The 22,412-nt window shown below is 45.9% G+C and overlaps 1 protein-coding gene and 1 pseudogene across 1 annotated transcript; one reads left to right on the top strand and one right to left on the bottom strand.

The window, feature by feature from the left end:
- Positions 1 to 584: 584 nt before the first annotated feature.
- On the bottom strand, positions 585 to 730 carry LOC121441018 (annotated as a pseudogene).
- A 717-nt stretch (positions 731 to 1,447) lies between these two features.
- On the top strand, positions 1,448 to 6,781 carry CUNH4orf36 (chromosome unknown C4orf36 homolog). Its single transcript, XM_041642147.1, has 4 exons — positions 1,448 to 1,570; positions 2,027 to 2,154; positions 5,671 to 5,825; positions 6,088 to 6,781. Exons 2-4 carry the CDS (start codon positions 2,090 to 2,092, stop codon positions 6,219 to 6,221), a joined length of 354 nt encoding a protein of 117 aa, XP_041498081.1. The 5' UTR covers positions 1,448 to 1,570; positions 2,027 to 2,089; the 3' UTR covers positions 6,222 to 6,781.
- Positions 6,782 to 22,412: the final 15,631 nt, after the last annotated feature.

Here is a 22,412-nt window from a genome sequence, read left to right as displayed (position 1 = left end):
TGGAGGGGCATCATCTCTTGGAACTGCAGTTACATAGGGCTGTGAGTGGCCATGTGGGTGCTGGGAATTGGAATCTGTGTCCTTTGGGAAAGCAGCCAGAGCTCTTAACTACTGAGCCATATTTGCAGCCCTTAAGATTTATTTTTACTTTGTATGTTAGGGCATTTTTCTGCGTGTATGCCAGCTCACCATGTATGCGCAATGCTCTCAGTGGCCAGAGAGGATGTCAGATGCTCTGGACCGGGAGTTTCAGATGGTTGTTAGTGCCATGTGGGTGCTGGAACCCGAGTCTGGGTCTTCTGAAGAGCAGCAGGTGCTCTTCTTCACCAGTGAGATATTTCTCTAGCCCTAATTTGGTATTTCTAAAGAAAATTCAGAAAATAGTCTTTGTTTGAGAATCTTTATTGGACAGCCTTCTTCCACCTTCTTGGATGTTTAGTTTATTTCTCCTGTGTCAGTGGAGTTGTGGGGGTGTTTATGCTCTTCGTTGATAATATTTAAGCATTGTTAAGTGGCTCTAGATGAGAGTTTCCTAGATTGCAGGGCACATGTCTGTAAAAATGTACTTTCAGTACACTGTTAATTTAGATTTTCTCCTTCTCCTCCTCCCATTACCAGAAATTATGCAGTAGAGTTTCTCACATTTGGGGAACTTGCAGGGGTCAGCATGTCCAGGGTGCTCACCCTGGGAAAACCACCTTCGGGATGATCTCCCCTGCCAGCTAAGTATTTGGTATTAGTCTTAATTATAAAAATAGGCTGGACTGGCAAGACAGCTAAGGGATAAAGGTTTGCTGTCAAGTCTGATGCTCTGCGAGTTTGAAGCCAGCCTGGGTTGCCTAGTGGTTCTAGACCATTCTGAACTTCTCAACAAAACAAAGCAGGAAAGAAGTGTGGCAGGTAAAGAGATTAGTGTGTTTGACCTTAAAAGCTGGCCCTGGAACTCGCTAAGTACTGAAGGCCCATTCCCCTCTCAATCGGAACATTTTGTCTCTTTCATAGAGTCGTCACTGAACTCACACTGATATAATCTGGTCCTTCTGTGCTTCAGAGACTCGCAAGCATTAGCTTTAATCCGTACTACCCACGAAATCTACACATACAATATTCTCTTTGACTTAGAAAGTCATTTAGGCTCGGAGGAGGGACACTGGAAAGGTCCTGGCCTTAGCAAGGAACAGCTCTAGCAAAACCCTCCCGCATAGTGACACCATTTGCCTGGGACTCTAAGAAGTCATGGATCCTCATGGTCACTGTTGTGTGACTATACCCACAATTTCATCTGCTTTTTGTAGAAACTGACGCCAGAACCTCACAGTGAGGGGTTGAGTCTGAGCGCCCAGTGGGCGCGCGCACACAAAGCCCTTTGTTGAGGCAGCTGGTGACGCAGGGCGGGCACGGGGCAAGCAGGGGCGCAAGAGCAAGCAAGCAGGCGCACTCACGAGCAAGCGGGCGCACGAGCAAGCAGGAAGGCGCGTTCCGCGGCGGGGCGGCTGCGAGTGCGCGGCCATGTACGCCTAGCGCTTGCTGCCCTGGGTGGCGCGGCTGAGGCCCACGGACCTTCAGCCGGGTACAGAGGGGCGGGAAGTGGCTCGGGCGTGGGAGGGCGAGGAGGGCGCTCGCTGCCCCGCTCCAGTCGGTTCTGGCTGGAACTGCACCCTGGAAAGGGCCGCGGCAACCAGTGCAAGCCTGGTGATGCCGGGAGTAGAGCTGCAGGGTCCTTGTCCTTGTCACAGCCATAAGGGCACGCAGCTGTGAGACTCTGCATCCCGGCACAGGCGCCTATGGTGCCAGGGCGCAAGGCTGCCTGCCAACTGCAACCTTTTAGTTGCCTGATAGAGCGACTTCCTGGAAACAAACAGAACTAGCTTTTTTTATTTTATTTACTTATTTATTTTTATGTCCAGGGTCCAGATCCAGCTAATGTTTACGAATGTGCTTCCTGACATCCCTCCATGTTTTGTCATGACCTTTTGGTTATTTGGCTATAAAAATATTCAAACGAGAGCTGTTGCTGTTCTTCCAGGCCAAGAGCACCGGAGACAGTACATCAGGCTCCTATGTAAGAGAAAGACCGTGACCATTCACCATGGCGTATGGCTTGCCAAGAAAGAACACAGTGCAAACCATTTTGAAGGGCAGTTGTTACAAAATGTAAGTACACACACACACACACACACACACCATACACACACATACCTCTACACAAATTACAATAGTGTGGTTGGGGTTTGTGACTGGCTGGGCACGCTTCGCAGCAAGTTGATGGAGTATAAGAAAGCATTTTAAAGTGTCTGAATTTTGTTTCTAAAAGACTACTTGAAAAATTATTTTTATGTTGTACGTGCCTCTTCGTGTGTGCATTATGTTTAAGGAAGTGTCTATGGGGGTCAGAAGACCTCCCCTGGAACTGGAGTTACAGATGCTTCTTGTGAGCTGCCCCAGGCAGACGCTGGGAACCAAACCTGGGTCCTTTGAAAAAGCAGTTTATGCTCTAAGTAGATGATCCATCTTTCCAGCTTCCCAAATACTACTTTTTATAAAAATATACAAATGGGTGTAGAGAGGTGTCTCATGGGTTAAGAGCACCCGCTGCTTTCCCGAGGATTGGGGCTTAGCTCCTGGCACCCACATGGCGGCTCACACGGTCTCTAACTCCAGTGCCAGGGGATCTGTCACCCTCTTCTGGACTCAGTGGGCATAAAGCACGCTTGAAGACACGTGTATATATGCAAACAAAACACCTCCACAAAATAAAATAATCTGAAAAATCAGAATATGCATACAGGGGAGGGAAGGAGGTATCTGGCCTTGTTTCTGGGCACGTTCACATCAGTTCATCACTGAGGGAGCCTTGGAGGAATACAGCTTGCTGTCTGGCTCACAGGCTTGTGCTTAACTCGGCTTATACACCCCAGACCACCTGCCCCCAACCCCGGAGTGGTGCAGCCCACTGTGAGATGGGCCCTCCTATGCAGTTAACAGGGAAAACAAGTCCCCACAGATGAGGCCTTGTGATCTGGGAAATCCCTCAACTGAGACTCCCTTCTTAGGTCGTTCTAAGCGGCCTCAAGTGGCCAGTTAAACTGAGACACAATTCTATTTAGTCTTCACACCAAAGACAGACTGTGAAATGAGAAAACAGAGGTCTAGGTTGATCAAACCCACAGCCGTGTGCTTATGATATTCCGCGGGAGGCTGTGTCACCTTATTTAAAAACATTTTTTTTTCAAGAGCAGTTTCTCTGTGTAACAGTCCTAGCTGTCCTGGAACTAGCTCTTGTACACCAGGCTGGCCTTGAACTCACAGGGATTCGCCTGCCTCTGCCACCCGAGTGCTAGGATTAAAGGTGTGCGCCCAGCTTTTTAAAAAAACATTTTAAAAGTGATTTTTAGGTTAACATGGGTTTCTATGTATGTGTCTTTATTTGTAGGTCTGGGTTTTTTCTTTGGTTTCAGTCATTCAAAAACACCTGTACTGCTCCCATCCTAAAACACACCTTTAGCGGATACAAATAACACCTGTGTAAGAGCGCTGATCAGTTTAGCTTTCCAGCCTCTCTGGCAGGCAGCGTGTGGCAACATGGACTTTTTAGCCTGCAGTCCTGCGCTCCAAGCCGGGCTCCCTCTGCACACAGCGTCTTAGCCTTATCTCCCACATCTGTAACGCAATGCTCACTTATCTATTGTGGTGGGGCTGGCAAATGAGCCAGTGCCTGTGTGAGACCTGCTGGTTGCCTGGGATACAGAGAACACATCAGGAACACGCATTGCCAGCACCACACAGTAGTCTCACTCTGTGATTTTGAGCTATTGCCTTAGAGAACTGGATTTGTTTCACAAGGTTTTTTGAGCCGGCCTTACTAGGTGACCTTAGCTGGTCTGAACGAGCTATTTGGCTGTGCAGATCAGGCCAACGTCAGCTTCTGCATCTGTTTTCCAAGCGCCTTGATTCAAAGGAATGCACAACCAATGCTTGGCTTTTATGTTTTAACCTCTCTGCTTTGGTTTATGACATTTACCATTATGTGTGAGTCAAGCAAGGTTTTCTTTTTAGAATAGCGTTCTGCGATGTCAGTGTGGTTCCTCACAGGGTGGCAGAGCTAGAGCGGCAGGGGATTGCCATTCGTTACCTCCAGCTTACTTCTGTCGGTTGTGTGTGTTTAGACCTTGGGTTACATAAAGCACCATTCAAGTAAATATTATTACAAGTGCAATTTTAGCTAAGTCAGGGGGCATGGGCCTGTAATTCCAGCCACTTGAGTAACTGAGGCAGGAGGATTATAAATTAAAGACCTGCCTGAGCAATTTAGGGAAACAACAACAAAGAAAAAAATAATTACAACACAAAACACATCAAATCCACAAAAAAACCAACCAAGCAATCAGATAATCCACACACATGGGGAGCCATAGGACAGCTTGTGGGAGCTGGTTCTCTCCAGGGACCAATCTGGGTCACCCACCTTGTTGGCAAGCACTCTTCCCCGCCAAACCATCTCAGAGTCTGCACTTTAAAGCAGGGTGAGCATTTTTATAAATACATCCGGGTGATTTTGCAACTGTTTCTATGATTTTTACCCTGTTAATTCACTTCCTAACATTGTATGCTGAAGTATCAACGAAACTGGAGGAGAAAAATCGAAGGGCAGCAGGTGTCACGAACCATTTCCCACCTTTAAACGAGGTGGAAGGAATGTGAACCGCAGATGAGAACCGCGTAGCTGACACTTGTCCTTCAGAATTAAGCAAACCTTAGTTGGTAGTCTCATTTGTTTCTCCAGGTTGGATATGAAAAGCCTTGGTATATGCTACATACCCACTCTTTATGTGCGGCTCTTTATGTACGACCTTTAGCTTTATGTTTTGCATGAGTATTTTCCTAGTATGTCTCTCTGTGCACCTTGTGCATGAGGTGCCCTCAGAGGTCAGAAGAGGGTGCTAGATTCCCCGGAACTGACTTTACTGATGGTTGAGAGCCACCCTGTGGGTTCTAGGAACGGAACCCTGGTCCTCTTAACTGCTGAGTCATCTCTCCAGCCCCATTCCTTTGTTGCTCTTTAAAACAGGGTCCTACCATGTGCACCAGGCCGCTCTGGCACTTATAATACATTCTAGGCTGCCCTCAACCTCACCATCCTCCTGCCTCTGCCTCCTAAGGACTAAGATTATAGTTGTGTACACCGCTCTCAGGATTGCTGGATATGCCCTGCCATATCCAGCTCATGTTATTTGATCCACAAAAGACACTGTAGATAGGCGTGGTGGTGCACACATGTAAACCCAGCACTTGGGAGGCAGAAGCAGGCAGATCTCTGTGAGTTTGAGGCTAGCCTGGTCTACATAGTAGTCAAGGCTAGCCAGGGTGTGACAGTGAGACCCTGTGTCAAAATAAAAATAAAAAGAGACATTTAGCTTACGGTTCCCGTGTATAATCTCTTCAGTGGATTGGCTGGAACTGTAGGGTGCTGCACTGTGAGCAAACCCTGTCTTCGTTTCGGGTCTTTTATCAAGATCTCTGCCAATTAGCAGGCTTTTATTGCTAGTTAGGGTGGTAACTGTGGAAAATCCTCCAGAAACCAAACTTGAGGGAAAGGTAGCAAGATGTCTGTATTTCACAGAGCATGCCCAGTAAAAACTGATCGAATAAGTTCATGAAATTTCGCCTCAGACAGGAACCATGGGACCTTGCAAAGCTCACAAAGACCTGGTACACAAACTTAGTGAACATCAGGTTGCCGTTCTTGGGAGAAATTGCTTTTGGTAGTCCTGTGAAGCTCACGCCATGCAAAACCGTCAAGGATGGCCTGCTCCCTTCAGCACAATGTAAGCTAGCTTTCTTTCTTTTCTTTCTTTTCCTTCCTTCCTTCCTTCCTTCCTTTCCTTCTTCCTTCCCTCCCTCTCTTTCTTTCAAGAGCTACTTTAATAAATTAGTGATCACAGAACTTTTAAGTTTATCATCCACACACACCCATGCTTCCTTTCTGTCTGTCCTTAGTCAAGTTGTTCTTCTACAGTGTCCACCTGCTCTGTGCTTTGAGATGGTGAAAACGCCACTCAGATTTGCTGCATTTGCTTTATCTTTCAGCCATCAAACTCGAAAATGAGTATGAAAAAAAGCGCCTAGCAAAGCTGAAGTGTCAGGAGAACGCGCACAAGGAAATGCAGGGTTTACTAAGGCAGCAGAGAGTCGGCTTGCGGAGACCTCTTCAACCCAAGTGAGCCGGTGTGCTGTTGATCTGAACCTGCTTCCGGCGTCCACGGGGATGGCCTCTGATTCTCTCATGGTATCGGGCAGACACGGTGGTGCCTGTGGGTGACATAGCGTGGTGGGTTCCTGCTACACTCTTGTTCCCTGTGCGCATACGGCAGCCCTCCCTGTAAGTAGATGAAAGACCACCTGGGGTTGAGTCATTCTGTGTCGGTCATTTCGTGCTTGTAAGATGGCGTGGGGAAGATGACGGTCCTTGTGAGAGGCTGCATGCTGAAGAAACGTCTGGACATGCATCCTTGAGATCCCAGGGAGAGTTCTCAGAAAGACGGTGAGAGAGAAGCTCCTCTCTTCACAGCGAGAATCCGCACACTTTCATCTGGTTAAGAAGCAGCTAGGTTTCATTTCAGTGCCTCTGTGATTATTGATTTCTGGTAAAGTATCACTTATTCTTCTAATGTGGCACTTTATTTTTTAACTTCTTATTATGTAGTACTTTAAAGAAAGACTTATTCTATTCTTGTTCTCCTGAAAAAAAAATTGTCAAGCCACTTTCCTTCTCACTAATGTTCTTTCCATGATGAACCTGGAGCAGGTGCAGCTATGTGGCAGAAAGGGAAGTGAAGGGACAAAGATGGCCTTGTTGTGAGGAAATCTCGTATTCGCAGAGTGGCTGGGGAATGAGGAATTAACTGGAAAGAACTGCCTTTGTATGAACCAAGTTTTCTAGAATTTGCATACAATAAAGCATATTTGGATACTAATGGCATATTTAAGCCCTGTTTTTTAAAAGGTGGTTCAACAGAGATGCTAGGACCATCTCATCTCCCAGCTTCAGAGAAGATCCTGTGGGGCAGCGGTGTTTAAACTCTCAGCCTCAAGCTGGTGTGTGTCACAGCTGTGCAGAGTATGAGAGGCTTGTGTCTCCAGCACGGAGAAACAGAAAAAGAACACAGACTCTACACTTGCTTTTCTCTAATTACTTATAGTAGTGTGATGTGGGTGGGGTGACCTCTTCTCCAAGTCTGTGTGCAAAGCGGCACATAAAAATCTGTGTGAAACAATGGCAACTTGTTCATAGTGCTGTCGTGGTTTGTGAAAACCAGAACTATTGAATTTTTCAGAAAATCTGTTTTGAAATCAGGTGTGGTATGTACATATGCTGTTCCAACATGCAGGAGGCTAGAGGATGAGGCAAGGGGATTGTGAATTTGAGGCCAGCCTGGGGTACAGAGTAAGATCTTGTGAGTTCTGTGTGTGTTAGGCCATGCAACCTGATTATTTGTTTATTTTATTTTATTTATTTATTTTTTTGAGACAAGGTTTCTGTGTGTAGCTTTGGAGCCTGTTCTGGAACTACCTGATTTTTTATATTCAAAGCATGGTACGAGACCAGCGAGGGGGGTCAGTTGGTAAAGGTTCCTGCTGCCAAGCCTGATGGCCTTCATCCGTTCCCTGGGACTCGCATGAGGACAGATGAGAATTGATTCTTGCAAGCTGTCCTTTGACCTCCATACATTTATCATGGCACGCACATGCCCATACACACACACACACACACACACACACACACACACACACACACACTAATGTGTGACAAAACTTTTTTTTTTGGTTTTTCAAGATAGGGCTCCTCTGTGTATCTTTGGCTGTCCTGGAACTCGCTCTGTAGACCAGGCTGGTCTTGAATTCACAGAGATCCACCTGCCTTTGCCTCCCGAGTGCTGGGATTAAAGGTGTGCACCACTGCCCATCAGACAAATTTTTTGCGAGGGCGACTCAACACACGTCTACTCACCACACATGGGGAGCCCACAGCACACCAAAGTACAGAACCAATCAAGTCCAACTTGGTGATCCATGAGTTTTATTGGGTTAGTTACAGGAATATGGGTGAAGGAGCAGAAATGACTGACAGACAGCTGCATTACCAAAACCCACCCCTTCATGGGTGACAGCTTACAAAAGCTGTGAACCTGGTGCACACTGCACAGCCTGCAAGCAGCTCAACAGTTTGGAGAGTGTTCTTCCCATGTGACTCAGCTGGTCTAAACCTCTTCCAGGCAGCTTGTCTGGTCTTCGCCTTCTTTGCCTCTTGACTTGTTTACTCCGGTAGGGAGAAACCTAGTGAATCTAGTCAGTTTCAGGGACTTCTTGAAGCTGTTTTATTTTCCTTCCTACTTAAGGAGCTTCCTACAGGATAAGATCTTTTAATGCACACATGGGGTGGGGGGTGGAGAGACAGACAGACAGACACACATGACTATGTCCCGAGTGAATGCACATGAATGATGTGAGCGTCACCATGACAAGGACCAAGGCCACAGACCCAAGGGAAATTGGCAAATCCTTCTTCTTCCTCTGGCCCAAGTACACGTGCTTGTGGACTATTGATCAGTGTGTACAAGTGTTAAATTAACTGCACTTTCCTCCGCGCATTTGTTTTCTGCTCAAGGTTGCTGCCTTCAGAGACCTGCTTCTGCGACCAGCTAAACGGCCCACCCCTGCACACGGTAAACACATGGAGGTTCCCGGTTGCTTGTGTGCGGCTCTCAGGACCTTCTAGGGACTGTTAGAGCGGTCTCATCTTCCCTCAGACATAGGTTCTGTTAGGTTTCTATTCTTTGGTGCCGCTGTGAAAGTTAATGAACAGGCAACTTTTTATTTGCTTTTTACCAAATGCTTTCTGGCACAGAGCATATAATGCTGTCTTGAGAAAAGGCAGGATTTGAAGATAGTGCAGTTCCTCACTAGTTTGAGGGAAAAGTGCCTTCTGCTGCTGGAAGAGTCTTCTGATTACACAATATCTTCAGGCACGTGTTTTGACTCTCTTAAAACTGCTTGTAGGAAAATAAAGACAGCGCTGCAAAGTAACCCGAGTGAAGGTTCTAGTTTATAAATGTGTGTGTGTGTGTGTGTGTGTGTGTGTTTTACCTGCATGTGTGTGTGTGCGGCACTTGTGTACCTGGAGCCTCAGGAAGACAGAAGAGGGCATCATATCCTCTGCGAGTGAAATTATAGACAGCATGTGGGTGCTGGGAATTGAACCCTTGTCTTCTGCTAGAGTAACCCATGCTCCCTGACTCCTGATTCAACTCTCCAGCTCATGAGCAAAGGTTTAAAGCCATATTTTAAGATTTATTCTTTGATAAATTTATATGTGCATACAATGTAGTTAGATCATATACAACAATATTCACTGCTCCGACTCCTTGCAGGCTGCCCCCCCCCCTTTCTGCCAGAAATCAACCAAACAACAACAGAAGCCCACTGAGTCTCAGAGCCACCCAGACACTCATGGATGTATTCCTGGAGCATGGGGCAATGACTCCGGGCTACTGAAGAAAACACTCTCCTGCCTGGAGCAGTCAGCCCTTAAGGGCGTTATCTCCTCGGTGCAGGGGGCGGAGTCCTGATTGGCTTGATCCTGTGCAGACCTTGTGTCAGCAATGGCAGCAGCTGCTGAGTTCATGGGTACAGTCATGGTACAGTCACAGCAGCTTGGCTCCGCTTCTTGTAGTCTTCCTGCCCCTCCTCTTGGATGTTCCTTGAGCCTTGAGGGACATCATTCTCCCCTCTCTCCTTTCTCTTTCCCCTTTCCTCCCTCCCTCTTGTCTCCCTCCCTCTCTCCCCTTTCTCTCTCTCTCTCTCTCTCTCTCTCTCTCTTTCTTCATCTTTCTTCTTCTTCCCGCCTTCCTGCCTTCCTTCCTTTCTTTTGACAAGGTTTCTCTGTATTTCCCTGCCTGTTCTGGAACTCATTCTGTAGACCAGGTCGGCCTTGAACTCTGTCTACCTCTAGAGTGCTAGATTAAAGGTGTGTGCTACCATGCCTGACCATTTACTTACGTATTTATGTTTTTATTTGGATAGGGTTTCTTGTATTCCGGGCTGGCCTTGCATTCATGACATTTCTGAGAATGATCTTGGATTCTTGATCATCTTTCCTCTGCCTCCTGAGTGGTCGGATTATGAGTACATACCACCAAGCCCAGTCTGTGCGAGGAACCCAGGGCTCTGTGCACACTGTACCACCATGACCAGTCTGTGTGATGCCGGGGATGGAACCCAGGGCTCCATGCACACTGTACCGCCATGCTCAGTCTGTGTGATGCTGGGGATGGAACCCAGGGCTCTGTGCACACTGTACCGCCATGCTCAGTCTGTGTGATGCTGGGGATGGAACCCAGGGCTCCATGCACACTGTACCGCCATGCTCAGTCTGTGTGATGCCGGGGATGGAACCCAGGGCTCCGTGCACACTGTACCGCCATGCTCAGTCTGTGTGATGCCGGGGATGGAACCCAGGGCTCCGTGCACACTGTACCACCATGCTCAGTCTGTGTGATGCCGGGGATGGAACCCAGAGCTGCACACCGAATAGACAAGGATTTTATCAACTGAGCTACATCCTCAGATCCTAGTTTCTGAATTTTATCTTGATTATTCGTGCTCCTTTTAACTCACTAAACACCACCACAGTGATTGATAGGTCTGCTATACTTTAGACTTAATTTCAGGAGTTTACTATTTTCTTTTGATTGGACCATATTTTCTTTACTCTTTGCATGCCTTATAACTTTCTTTTGAAATGCAGCCATTTGTAAAATGAGCCAGTCCCTGCTGCGGGAATGAATTGTTCTGTTTACTTGTTTTCTCGGTAGCCTCTAGCCTTGCATCCAAACTATCACTCCTTTGAGACTCAAACCTAAGTGCTAGAGAGAGGGCTCAGGAGGTAAGAGCCCTTGCTGCTCTTGCACATGAGCCAGGTTTGATTTCCAGCACACACATGGCTCTGGCTGTTCTTGAATCCACTGTGTAGGCCCGCCTGTAATTCATAAAGATCCACCTGCTTCAATCTCCACAGTGCTGGGATTAAAGGCATGTATATACTGCCAACAGGCCGGGCATTTTGTTTTTGTTTTGAACAATGCTTGATGTATTGACATCCACTCTAGGATATTAAGATAATGTGTAAGATATGCATTATGGACCTACTCATCCTGGTATCAAGTAAGATGGGCATTATGATCCACTCATCCCGGCTAGCAAATAAGACAGGCATTTATGAACCTCTTCATTCTAGTATCAGCTAAGACAGGCATTTATGAACCTGCTCATTCCAGTATCAGCTAAGACAGGCATTTATGAACCTACTCATCTTGGTATCTAAAAAAAACAGGCATTATGAATCTGTTCATCCCGGTATCAGCTAAGACAGACATTACGAATCTGCTCATCCCAGTTATCAACTAAGACAGGCATTACGAACCTGCTCATCCTGGTATTTAGTAAGATGATCATTGTGAGTCCAAGCCCAGTTATTAAGTAGCATCAGTGATAAAAACAAACCAGTGAACATAAAAAGATGTTGTACAAAGACAAGAGTTACAGACACGATTCTTGCCGCAGGGCAGCAGCTTCTCAGCCCCACCCTATTGATGCCATGCCCCAGTGACACCAGGGAAGAATTTCCAATTGTTTTCTCCAAGGGGAAAATCTTCTATGTTTTCAGGGGAAGCTGTAAACAAAGGGGAAACATTTGGGAAGGTGCCCACATTTCTCTGAATAAGCCCTCATTAATGTTCCTGCAAGGAAATAGTGAAACGTATCAGGACACACACTTTCGCGCGCGCGCGCGCGCACACACACACACACACAAATAAAATCTCAATGCCTTTAAGATGCGTGAAGTCGTTTTGTGCTGTGATGACATGAATGTCACCTGCTAATTCTGTAGCTCAGCCTGGTTGTGGAGTGTATGGGCGCCCTTTCGGTCCATGAGTCCCACAGTTAGTGCCTCTAGTAGTTTCCTTGGAAACAATGTTGCCAAACTCTACAAATCTACTGAGCAATATAACTGGCATGATTGTTAGCTTTCATACCTTGAAAACCAGACTTAAGTAAGACAGCAATAAAGATGTCTTGGCTTTTAGTTTATGTATCTGGCTTCTAGTCGCTCCTTCCAATTAGTTGTGCTTTCTTGAAAAAAAAATCTGAATTTAACAGAAATCAATATATATTTTTTTTCCTGCAAAACAACCAGTTATACATGTATTTTAAGTCCAAACTATAATGGCTCATGTCAATGATGTCCTGTTGACATTCCCTACTCTGTAGGTTAGCCTAAAATTTAAGATCAAACATAAATTTAAAGGGTCAAGGAGAAATTTATTTCTAAAGAACAGCAGCTCCCTCTCCCCTTCTGGTTCTCAGCCTGGAGACGGATACAAATCTTTTGCTATGTGTTGTCATGTGACCAACAACACAATGATATTGCTGCCATGTTGATGTTTTTCTTTGGGGGGGGGGGATCAATATATTGACTTATTAGTAGAAAAAAATAAGTAGTTTCTTTTTGCCCCAGCCTCAGCTCAAAAGCGACCTTTCTATCTCCCTCGAAATCTCGTTAGACTGTATTATGATCTCTGTTGCGTCAACACTACTGCTTTATTTGGGCTGCTGTGATAAAAATCTCATAAACTGGCGTAGAAACGATTTTTTCTCAGATAAAGATGATTCAGCCTCGTGTGAGGGCCTCTTCCTCCTTCACAGACACTACCTCCTCTTACTGTGCTGTCATATGTGGAAGGCACTAGTGAGTTCTGGGATTTCTCTTAAAAAAAGACCCACTTATTACTGTATGCATATTTATGTGTATTTATGATGTAATCTGTGTTCAAGTATGTGTCATGGCCCACATATTGAGACCAGAGGACAGCTTGCAGGAGTTGGCTCTTTTTACCATTTTGGTCGTAGGGATTGCACTCAGACTGTAGGACATCTCAGCGAGCCCTGTATCTGCCGAGGTGGGTCATTGGCCCACGGTGAGCATGGTTTCTTTTTAGTGTCTACTACTCACTTACGCTTGTCCTTGGCTCATGATCTTTTGAGGAGTGCGCATGCCTCGGGGCATGAGGCAGAGGACAACATTTAGCATGTGGTTGACAAGCCCTCACCCAGACTAACCAAGATAAAGAGAAGACCCACATTAATAACATTAGAGATAAAAAGGAGGACATTTCAGCAGGTACCAATGAAATCCAGAAAATCAGGGGTCACATACTGATTTACATGGCTCTAAGCTGGAAAATCTGAACAAATATGACCTGCCACAGTTAACACAGTTGAAATAACACAAAAGATCTAGGAACGCAAGAGGGAAGCCATAATTTAAAGTCTCCCAGCTGAAATAGTGCTCAGGTTCAGATGGATGCAACAAGGATTTTACGAGGCATGCAAGACTCCCCAAGTTATGCCACACAATAGAAAAGGAAGGATATACTTCCAAATTCTCCATAAAAATAATATCACGCTGATTCTGAAACTAGACAAAAACAAAACAAAAATTATAGACCAGTCTCCCCAATGAACATAAAATTCTCAATAAGATACTTGCTGCAAACTAAATTCAACACATCCAAAAATTCTTTCACCATGGTCAAGTTAGTGTTATTTCAGGCACACAGTGGTGATTCAACATAAGTACTCAATAGATATAACTGTCATGTAAACAAAAATCCATCTGAATGACAGATCACATGAGTGTCTCAATAAATACAGAAAACACTATAACAAAATCTAATATCCCTTCATGATAAAATCCCCAAGAAACTAGAAATGGAAGGAACACCTCCCATCCTAATAAAGGCTGCTTACGACAAACCTGTAGTCAAGATTATTCTACATGGAGAAACACTCTGTTAACATTAGCATCTCCACTAATACTAGGGACACGACATGGGTGCTCACTGCCATCACTCCTATCCAATACAGAGCCAGAAGCCATGCCTAGAGCAGTAAGATAAAAGAAATCAACGAGAGAGATACAAACATGGAAGGAAGAAGCCAACGTAGCCTTATTTGTAGATGACGTGATTATATATCTAAGGTAAACACTGGGAAACTCCCAGACCTGAAGGACAAGTTGGGCAAAGTGGCAGGTTACAAAATTAACTTCTAAAACCCAGTCATCTTTTTATATACCAATGGCAAACATACCGAGAAAGTAATCAAGGAAACAACCCATTCACAACAGCCTAAAAGATATGCCTTTGAAATTAACCCTAGGAAAAGATCCCCACAACAAAAGCCTGAACAAAAATCACCAGGGAAAGAAGTTGGAAAAGACCTGGGAGACGGACAGGCCTCCTATGCTCATGGACAGGTAGCAATGCTGCAAAAATGTCCATCCTACAAAGAGCAATCTACGAGTTCAACGCAATCCCAATCTCAGTTCTTTACAGTAATCAAACAAATCTGAAAATGCACATAGAAGCACAAAAGCTTCATTATCCTGTGAATAATAACTGCTGGAAGTATCAAAACATCTGATTGAGTTCTATCACAGAACTACAGCGATAAGAACAATATGATACCAGCACACAGACACACAGGTCTGTGGAACGGACTAGAGGACCCGGACAGGAGTTCACACAATTAGAGCCACCTGATTTGATAAAGCAGTATCACTGAAGAAAAGATAGCATCTTCAGACAGTGGTGCTGGGGAAACTGGCTATCTACATGTAGAAGAATGGACCAGATCCTCATCTATTCTGCACACAAATAAATTCCAAATAGATCAAAGATCTATGTGTTAGAACTGAGCTTCTGAAGCCACTAGAGGACAAAGGAGGGATTCTTTTTGGTTTTTTGAGACAGGGTTTTTCTGTTTAAGAGTTCTGTTGAAAAAAAAAAAAAGAGTTCTGTTGCTGTTTTGGAACTCACTCTTTAAACCAGGCTGGCCTTGAACTCATAGAGATTCGCCTGTATCTGCCTTCTGAGCACTGGGATTAAAGTCTTGCTGGAAGGACAGCACAGGACATAGGGCTAATGGTGGACAAGTGTGAGCCATAGTCAGAACGCTGCTCGGGAAAATAAATAGCTAACGGAGTGAGGAGGTGGCCTATGGACGGAGAAGAGCCTCCCCAAACACATCTGACTACCGGAAGAGCTGAAAAGCTCAGCAACCTGTTCTGTCTGTGGAACTTGAATTCTCAAGAGAAAACACAGATGGTTAATAAAATATAGGTAGAAAAGGCTGATCAGGGAGGAGTGGCGAGGATACAGAAGAGGAGAGGAGGGTAATAAAATTTATAGATTTATGAAAACATACGGAAGTCTATTTTATAAGCTTACTGAAAATACAATAACCCATTTTAAGTGGGCTAGATAATGCTCCGAGGGTAATAAAATTTACAGATTTATGAAAACACATACGGAAGTCTATTTTATAAGCTTACTGAAAATACAGTAAAAACCCATTTTAAATGGCGATATTTTCCATGGGCTAGATAATGCTCCTCCCAGAAGCCATGGTTATCAAAGAAATTTCAACGTCAGGTGTGGGACACTTCCCTGTAACTTGTTGGCCAAGGAGACCCCAACATTTCTACAAACAATACTGGCTATTTCCATTGCTCCTGGTTGCTCAGGAGAACTTGATGGTAAGACCAGATTCCTGAATGCTCAGGAGAACTTGATGGTAAGACCAGATTCCTGAAAACAACCCATTCTAGTCACAGGGCATAGAGAAATCCATCTGGAGCTGAGCTGGAAGCTTCCTTCCTATCAGCCAGCCTTCATAGTGTCTGAAGGGGCTTCGTGGTATGCTGAGAAGAAAAGTGAACAGCGAGCTTACCCAACTGTGAAGTGTTGAAGCAACAGCAATGACCTATCAGGCAGGATGTGCTGTCTAGTGCAGTAGTGTTGACTACTCAGAAGCTGACCATGTCTTAGTCAGGGTTTCTATTGCTGCGATGAAACACCATGACCAAAGCAACTTGGGGAGGAAAGGCTTTACTTGGTTTACACTTCCACATCACAGTTCACCACTGAAGGAAGTCAGGGCAGGAACCTGGAGGCAGGATCTGACGCAGAGGCCATTGAGGGTCTGCTTCCTGACTTGCCCTACTCCTACCTATCCCCCACCATGGTTTGCTATCTTGCTCCCTTACAGAACCCAGGACCACGAGCCCAGGAATGCACCGCCCACAATGGGCTCGGCCCCTCCTATTCGTCACTAATTAAGAAAATGCTCTACAGATTTGCCTGCAGCCCGACTTTATGGAAGCAGTTTCTCAATGGGTGTTCCCTCCTTTCAGATGACTCTAGCCCGTGTCAGTATGACACAACTGACCTTGTCAATGGGACACATAATACTTTCTAAGACATACTCTTTCCTTTTTCGGTTCATCCCCAAGATCTTAGATTAATAAATACCACAAATATAAAACATATTACAAACTTAAAGTCCCACAGTCTTCAATTCAAACCCTTTAGAAGTTCAGTTTCGGGCTGGACTGACTGCTCTTCCAGAGGTCCTGAGTTCAATTCCTACCAACTACATGCTGGCTCACAACCATCTATAATGAGATCTGGTGCCCTCTTATAGTGTGCAGGCAGAACACTGTATACATAATAAATAAATCTTAAACCTAAAATAAAAATAATAATAAATAAATAAATCTTAAAACAAAACAAAAAAAAATAATGAAAAAAGTTCAGTCTCTGTAAAAATCCAAAGTCTCCTAAAATCTAAAATTTCTCTTAAAAATTCAAAGTCAACTGTGGGCTCCAATAAAATTAAAATAAGCTAAATACTGTCTTACTTCAAGAGGGAATAATGTGGGCACAGACACAGCAAGACAAAACCAAACTCCAACGGTATAAATAATTCAATGTTCACTATCTGGAATTCACTCACGATCTTCTGGGCTCCTCCAAAGGGCTTGGGTCACTTCTCCACTCTGCCACACACAGCTTGTCCTCTAGGCTGGGGCAGGCTCTATCCTCTGCTGCTGCTCTTCTTGGTCGACACCGAAATCTGTAACTGGGCTGCACTTTCGCCAACAGCCTCTCCTCATTGTGCCAGGCCTCAACTTCTCTGCAGGACCGGTTCAATGTTGGGGCTTCACCTGCTACTAAAGCTGCATCTTCCCCAGTAGCCTCTCCTGGCTTCTCCCAGTGCCAAGCCTCGGGTGTTCTCCAGGACCATTTCATGTCTTCCAAACCAGTACCACCTGGGTGATGCTTACACTGCCAAGGTCAGCCGCTAACAGGAGGTACAACTTTGGCCACTTCTGGAACCCAGCTCTGTGTGCTGACCCTGAGGAAACACATCCCAGGAGACTTCTTCACCTCAGTTAGCCTAGAAGAGGCTAGATAGAAATGGGCCAAGCAGTGTTTAAATGAATACCGTTTGTGTGTTGTTATTTTGGGGCATAAGCTAGCCGTGCAGGCGGCCGGGGTGCTGGGGACACAGCCCCACCGCCCTTATTACTACAAGTGATGCTGGTCTCTTCATAACCCCAGCTGACCAGAACCACAGATTCGTCACACAAATAGCCCAGCAGAGTCTTTGCTTCCCTCTGATACGTCACAGGCCAGGCCTCCTTCATCTGCCCTGCTCTCTTTCTCATCTTCCAAGCTCCTACCGGAAGTTCACCATGCACTCAACACTAATGTCTTTTCTAGCCCAAATGTTCAATAGTCCTCCCGCATTCCTTCCCAAATGAGCATGCTTAGTTCTATCACAGCAACACCCCACAATCCTGGGACCAAGCCGTGTCAGTCAGGGTCACTATTGCCGCGATGAAACACCGTGACCGAAAGCAGGCTGGGAACAAAGGGTTTACCTGACTTCTGCTTTCACATCACTGTTCCGTACTGACGGAAGTCAGGACAGGAACTCAGAGACGGAGCTGATGCAGAAGCCACGGAGGGGCGCTGCTTACCAGCTTGCTCTCCTTAGCTTGCTCAGTCTGCTTTCTTATAGAACCCAGGACCATCAGCCCAGAGCTGGCACCGCCCACAATGGGCTGAGCCCTTCCACATCAATCACTAATTAAGAAAATGCTCTACAGACTTGCTTACAACCCTATGTTATGGAGACATTTTCTCCGCTGAGATTCCCTCCTCTCGGATGACTCTAGCCTGTGTCAAGATGATCTAAAATTAGGCAGCACAGTAACCAACTGTTTTCTGATTGGATCTGAAGTCTGCTCCACATGAGGGAACTCATGCCTGATCCTGTAATCCTGGCTGTGGAGGCCTCAGGCCCCAGGGGAAGCCTACTCTCATTGCTCTGCTAAAAAGCGGCATTGTCAAACTGCCTTTAATACTACTGTTTCAGCTGGGTGGTAGAGGAGGCACTCCTTGTCTCCGTCACATATTGCTCGCTTTAGAAGCAGTTCGATTGTACTTCCTGCCTGCTCAAGTAATATTATCTCCCTTCTCAGGCCTTTGATGGGGTTGAAGATTAGATAGTCATAGTTACTGTCCTCTTACGATCTAGCCAAAACATTTCCTATACAAGACTTAGACTCCATAGGATAAAATGTTTATTAAAACATTTAGCATATGTTCCTTGCTTAATATTGTTTATGCTGGTTGTAATTCTAATTATACTTGATCTCTGTTCCTAGTGTATATAATTTTGTATTGGGTTTGAAACCCTCTTATTTAAACAAAAGGAGGAGGTGCTGTGGGAGCACACTCTGCTCCTTCAGCCAATAGTCTTTAAGATAACAGCCCATTTGGGTGTGGTTTCTGGTACTGTAAAAAAACAGCTGTAAAGTCTGTGCCCACTCCTGCTTCCGGCTGCTGCACTCTATTCCTGTTTGCTCAGAAGACTGTTGTCTAGGACAGTGATCTGTAAGTTTTCCCCTTGAATAAATAACCCTTTTATTATCCATAATTCTGAACTGGTGTGCGATTGTTTTGTGACTTACACCTTTATCTGGCACCCAATATGGAAGGCAGAGGCAGGCAGAAGCCTGAGTTCAAGGCCAATCTGGTTTGCAGAGTATGTTTCCAGACAGCCAGGGCTACACAGATCATGTCTAAAAAACAAAACAACAACAACCACAACAAAACTAAAAAAGCAAGCAAGCAAAAACCCCTCATGTTTCTACCCATACCTGAATGTTGTGCCCAGTGCAGTGCAGTGGGTGGCAGTTAGGCTGAAGTTCATTACTAACAAAAGTGTGAAGAGGAAGTGGTGGGGGCAGCTGGTCCTTGGTGAGCCAGACGCATCACCCCCTTCAAGAATAAGTGACGGGGGCAGCTTGGTCCTCGGTGGGTCAGCCACATCAGCGCTCAGGGAACATCACAGAAGCTGGGAGGGCAGAAGAAATAGTGTACTAACTGAGGTTGGGGTTGCGCCAGAAATGACATAAGCAGTGTACTCATGAATTCAGTGAAGCTATGGCTATCTGCACAAGACTGGGCCCCTCAACATTCCTCATGGATGGAGGAGGGACCGGCGCGGCCCCACTCCTTTCACTTTAGCAGTGAATAGCTTTGGCACAGAGAGTGCCATTTTCATCAGTGGTGTTTGCTCTACTAAGGAACCTCCTCCTTAGGCTCAAGCTAGTGATTCTTTCCCCTTAAAAACAGAGGTCTTTACATTCTTTTCAGTCCACACAAAAGTGTCTCAGATTCAGGGGCCTGGGCAATGTCACACTCGGCACTTGCCGGGCCAGCATGGACCCAGGACAATTAATCAAGCCGGTGCAGGAAGAGCTAGGAAGTTCAAACCCCAGAGAAGCCAGGTGTGGGTGTGTCTGCCTTTGCTTCTCAGTTCCATCGCCCCATTCCAGCCTCAGTTTCCTTCACTGGGCTGCTGTGAGGGTCAGCTCTGAGGGTTTAAGAGAAACAGATGCAGTCTCTTAAAATGCCTCAGTATTTTAAGGTCTTAGGCCCACCGCTTGGCACCCATTCCCTACACTGGTCCCTTTCCCCAGCAAGGGCAGGGAAGACCAAAACACACACACACACACACACACACACACACACACACACACACACCCTGGGAAGCAGGGCATGATGGGGGAAGAGGGAAAGCCAGTCACAAACGGTGCTGACCTGTCATGGCACCCTCGGGAAGCTGAAGCGTGAGGGCTGTGGTGATGTCTAGGGCAGAGAGGGCTATAGAGCGAGGTTCAACTTCAAACAACAAAACAAAAACCATAGCAAAAGCACAGAAAGCCCCCGTGGATGAATCCCCATTGGCTTCCTGGTCCTGTGGTCAGGAAGTTATGCGCTGTCTCCCAGAGCAAACACCGAGCTTCTCTGGCTCGCACCCTCTGTGTGGCCCATCTGCAAGGGCATGGAAGAGGCATTGAGCTTATTGGGACCCAACTTAGTATCACAGATGTGTCCTTAGATCCTTGGAGCCGCCATGCCTACCTGGCTGGCACACTTGGTGCCCACAGGGAAGCTGATGGAGCAGCGAATTCCAGGGTGTGATTCTTGGGGTCACAAAGACGCCATCTGGTACCACAGGCAGTCATAGCAGATTGGCTGGAACATTTGCTGGTGTCTATCTGTAGCCCAGTGACACACTTACTGGCCCTCATGGTGCCATCATGGAATTTCCGTTGACGTTTGACCTTGATCCATACCACTCTGCAGCCCCTGGGTTTTGGCTTTCCCTGCAGTAAAAGGAGAGGCTTGCGCCTGTGTCTTGTCCTTGTTGGACAGGTAACTCTTTTTTTTTTTTTCGAGACAGGGTTTCTCTGTAGCTTTGGAGCCTGTCCTGGCACTAGCTCTTGTAGACCAGGCTGGCCTCGAACTCACAGAGATCCGCCTGCCTCTGCCTCCCAAGTGCTGGGATTAAAGGCATGCGCCACCACCGCCCGGCGGACAGGTAACTCTTAAGAAACTCAGGGGGTCACACACAAATAGAACATGGGACTGTGAGGGGGGCTTGGTGAGAAGGGCTTCATCAGGAGGAGGACAGGATGAAAGAGGGAAATAGTGGAGAAAATAGTTAAAGTTCATTATTTAAATATATGAAACAGTCAAACAAAATACAAAAGAAGCACCTATAAAACAAGCCAATCTCTTCATTGTTATGTTGAACTCATTAAAAAGAATGAAGTGTAGAAGGCCAGGATGAACCTTCCTTTGTTGTTCAGTCTGCCGCTGGATCTGTCTCCCCTTGCCTATTGTGCTTCTATAGTTTTGCCTGTTCGTATGTTTTTAGACAGGGTGCTGTTTTGTAGTCTAGCATGGCCTGGAGCTCATGACAATCCTCCTGCCTCAGCCTCCCAAGTGCAGGAATTAAGGTGTCAGCGAGCATGCCCAGATTGCTTATGTATCTTAGCAAGGCTACTGTAAAGCAGTGTAGAACCCATAATACATACTAGGAAACAGTCTTTGTGCTTAGGATCATGAGTGTTTGAACCAAGTAACTGCTTCACAAAGAGAACAAGTTAGGGCGCTGCCCTTTCCAGCATACTCTTCTTGTGTCCACTTGTTATTTACTGCACACCTGCATTTAGTACTTGTATATACAAGAGTCAAAGGTTAATAGTGATGGGGTGTGGCATCTAATTTGAGTATCAGTAACAATGGGATATACAACAAAACTTCATGCTTTTGTCTTTTATTTTATGTTTTTGGTTTTTTATTTTTTGAGACAGAGTTTCTCTATATAACAGCCCTGGCTGTCCTGGAACTCACTCTGTAGACCAGGCTGGCCTCAAACCACCTGCTTCTGCCTCAGAAGTGTTAGGACAAAAGGTATGGGCTAGCATGCTCCATGTGTGTCCAGTTATTTCATAGTGTAGACTTTCAAGTGGCTTCCACATCTTGCTTCATTCACCGTCTCAGCCAGGCAGGCTGTTTAGTCTCCTCGATGGCCATTTCCCTCACGGTCAACGAGAGTCCCGATGTGGTCTACTGGGCAGGTTGCTGGGAGGACCGAGTGACAGATGTTCAGAGCCCACGACAGGGCCCAGCGCACTGGAACACTAACGTGTCTGTTTCCATGGACCATCTGTGTTAGAATTTGTTCTCCTGCTGACAAACCTGATTCCTTTCTTTTATTACAAGTTGTGATAAATTTGCCCCCTCACATAACTCCAGCATTTAAACAACGGTTGGGAATTTATAGTTACAATCTAAATAACATATGATCTGGTACACTGAGGCCAGAAAAGACATCTAGGAAGAGGATAGAAGCTCTATTCTGCACAGACGCAGGTGCAGGGCGGGCACTTGGCTCATCAGAGCTTACTTTCTGCTCCTGGCTGTTTCTGCCCAGGAAGGTGGATCCTGGGCTGTTCAGGGGAAGCATGTAGCAATTCTGCTCTCCTCCCTCTGCTGACTGTGACCTGGCAGGTCACCTTTCCTCCATATTTGGCTGACCTTCCGTTTCTGCAGTGTCCCTTACCTGCAAGCCTTTGGTATCTGTTA

Source organism: Microtus oregoni, unplaced genomic scaffold (assembly GCF_018167655.1).
Source record: "Microtus oregoni isolate MIOR12 unplaced genomic scaffold, Mior012 000072F_ref0000427, whole genome shotgun sequence".
Lineage (NCBI taxonomy): Eukaryota > Metazoa > Chordata > Mammalia > Rodentia > Cricetidae > Microtus > Microtus oregoni.
Note: the sequence above shows the minus strand (reverse complement) of the source record. Positions and strands in the feature narration are given on the sequence as shown.

What these genes read in the sequence shown, in the direction of transcription:
- CUNH4orf36 (XM_041642147.1), top strand. Translation starts at nt 2,090, where the DNA reads ATGGCGTATGGCTTGCCAAGAAAGAACACAGTGCAAACCATTTTGAAG. An exon ending in AAGGGCAGTTGTTACAAAAT is followed by an intron (nt 2,155 to 5,670) that starts GTAAGTACACAC and finishes ATTTCGCCTCAG; the next exon opens with ACAGGAACCATGGGACCTTG. An exon ending in CCTGCTCCCTTCAGCACAAT is followed by an intron (nt 5,826 to 6,087) that starts GTAAGCTAGCTT and finishes TTTATCTTTCAG; the next exon opens with CCATCAAACTCGAAAATGAG.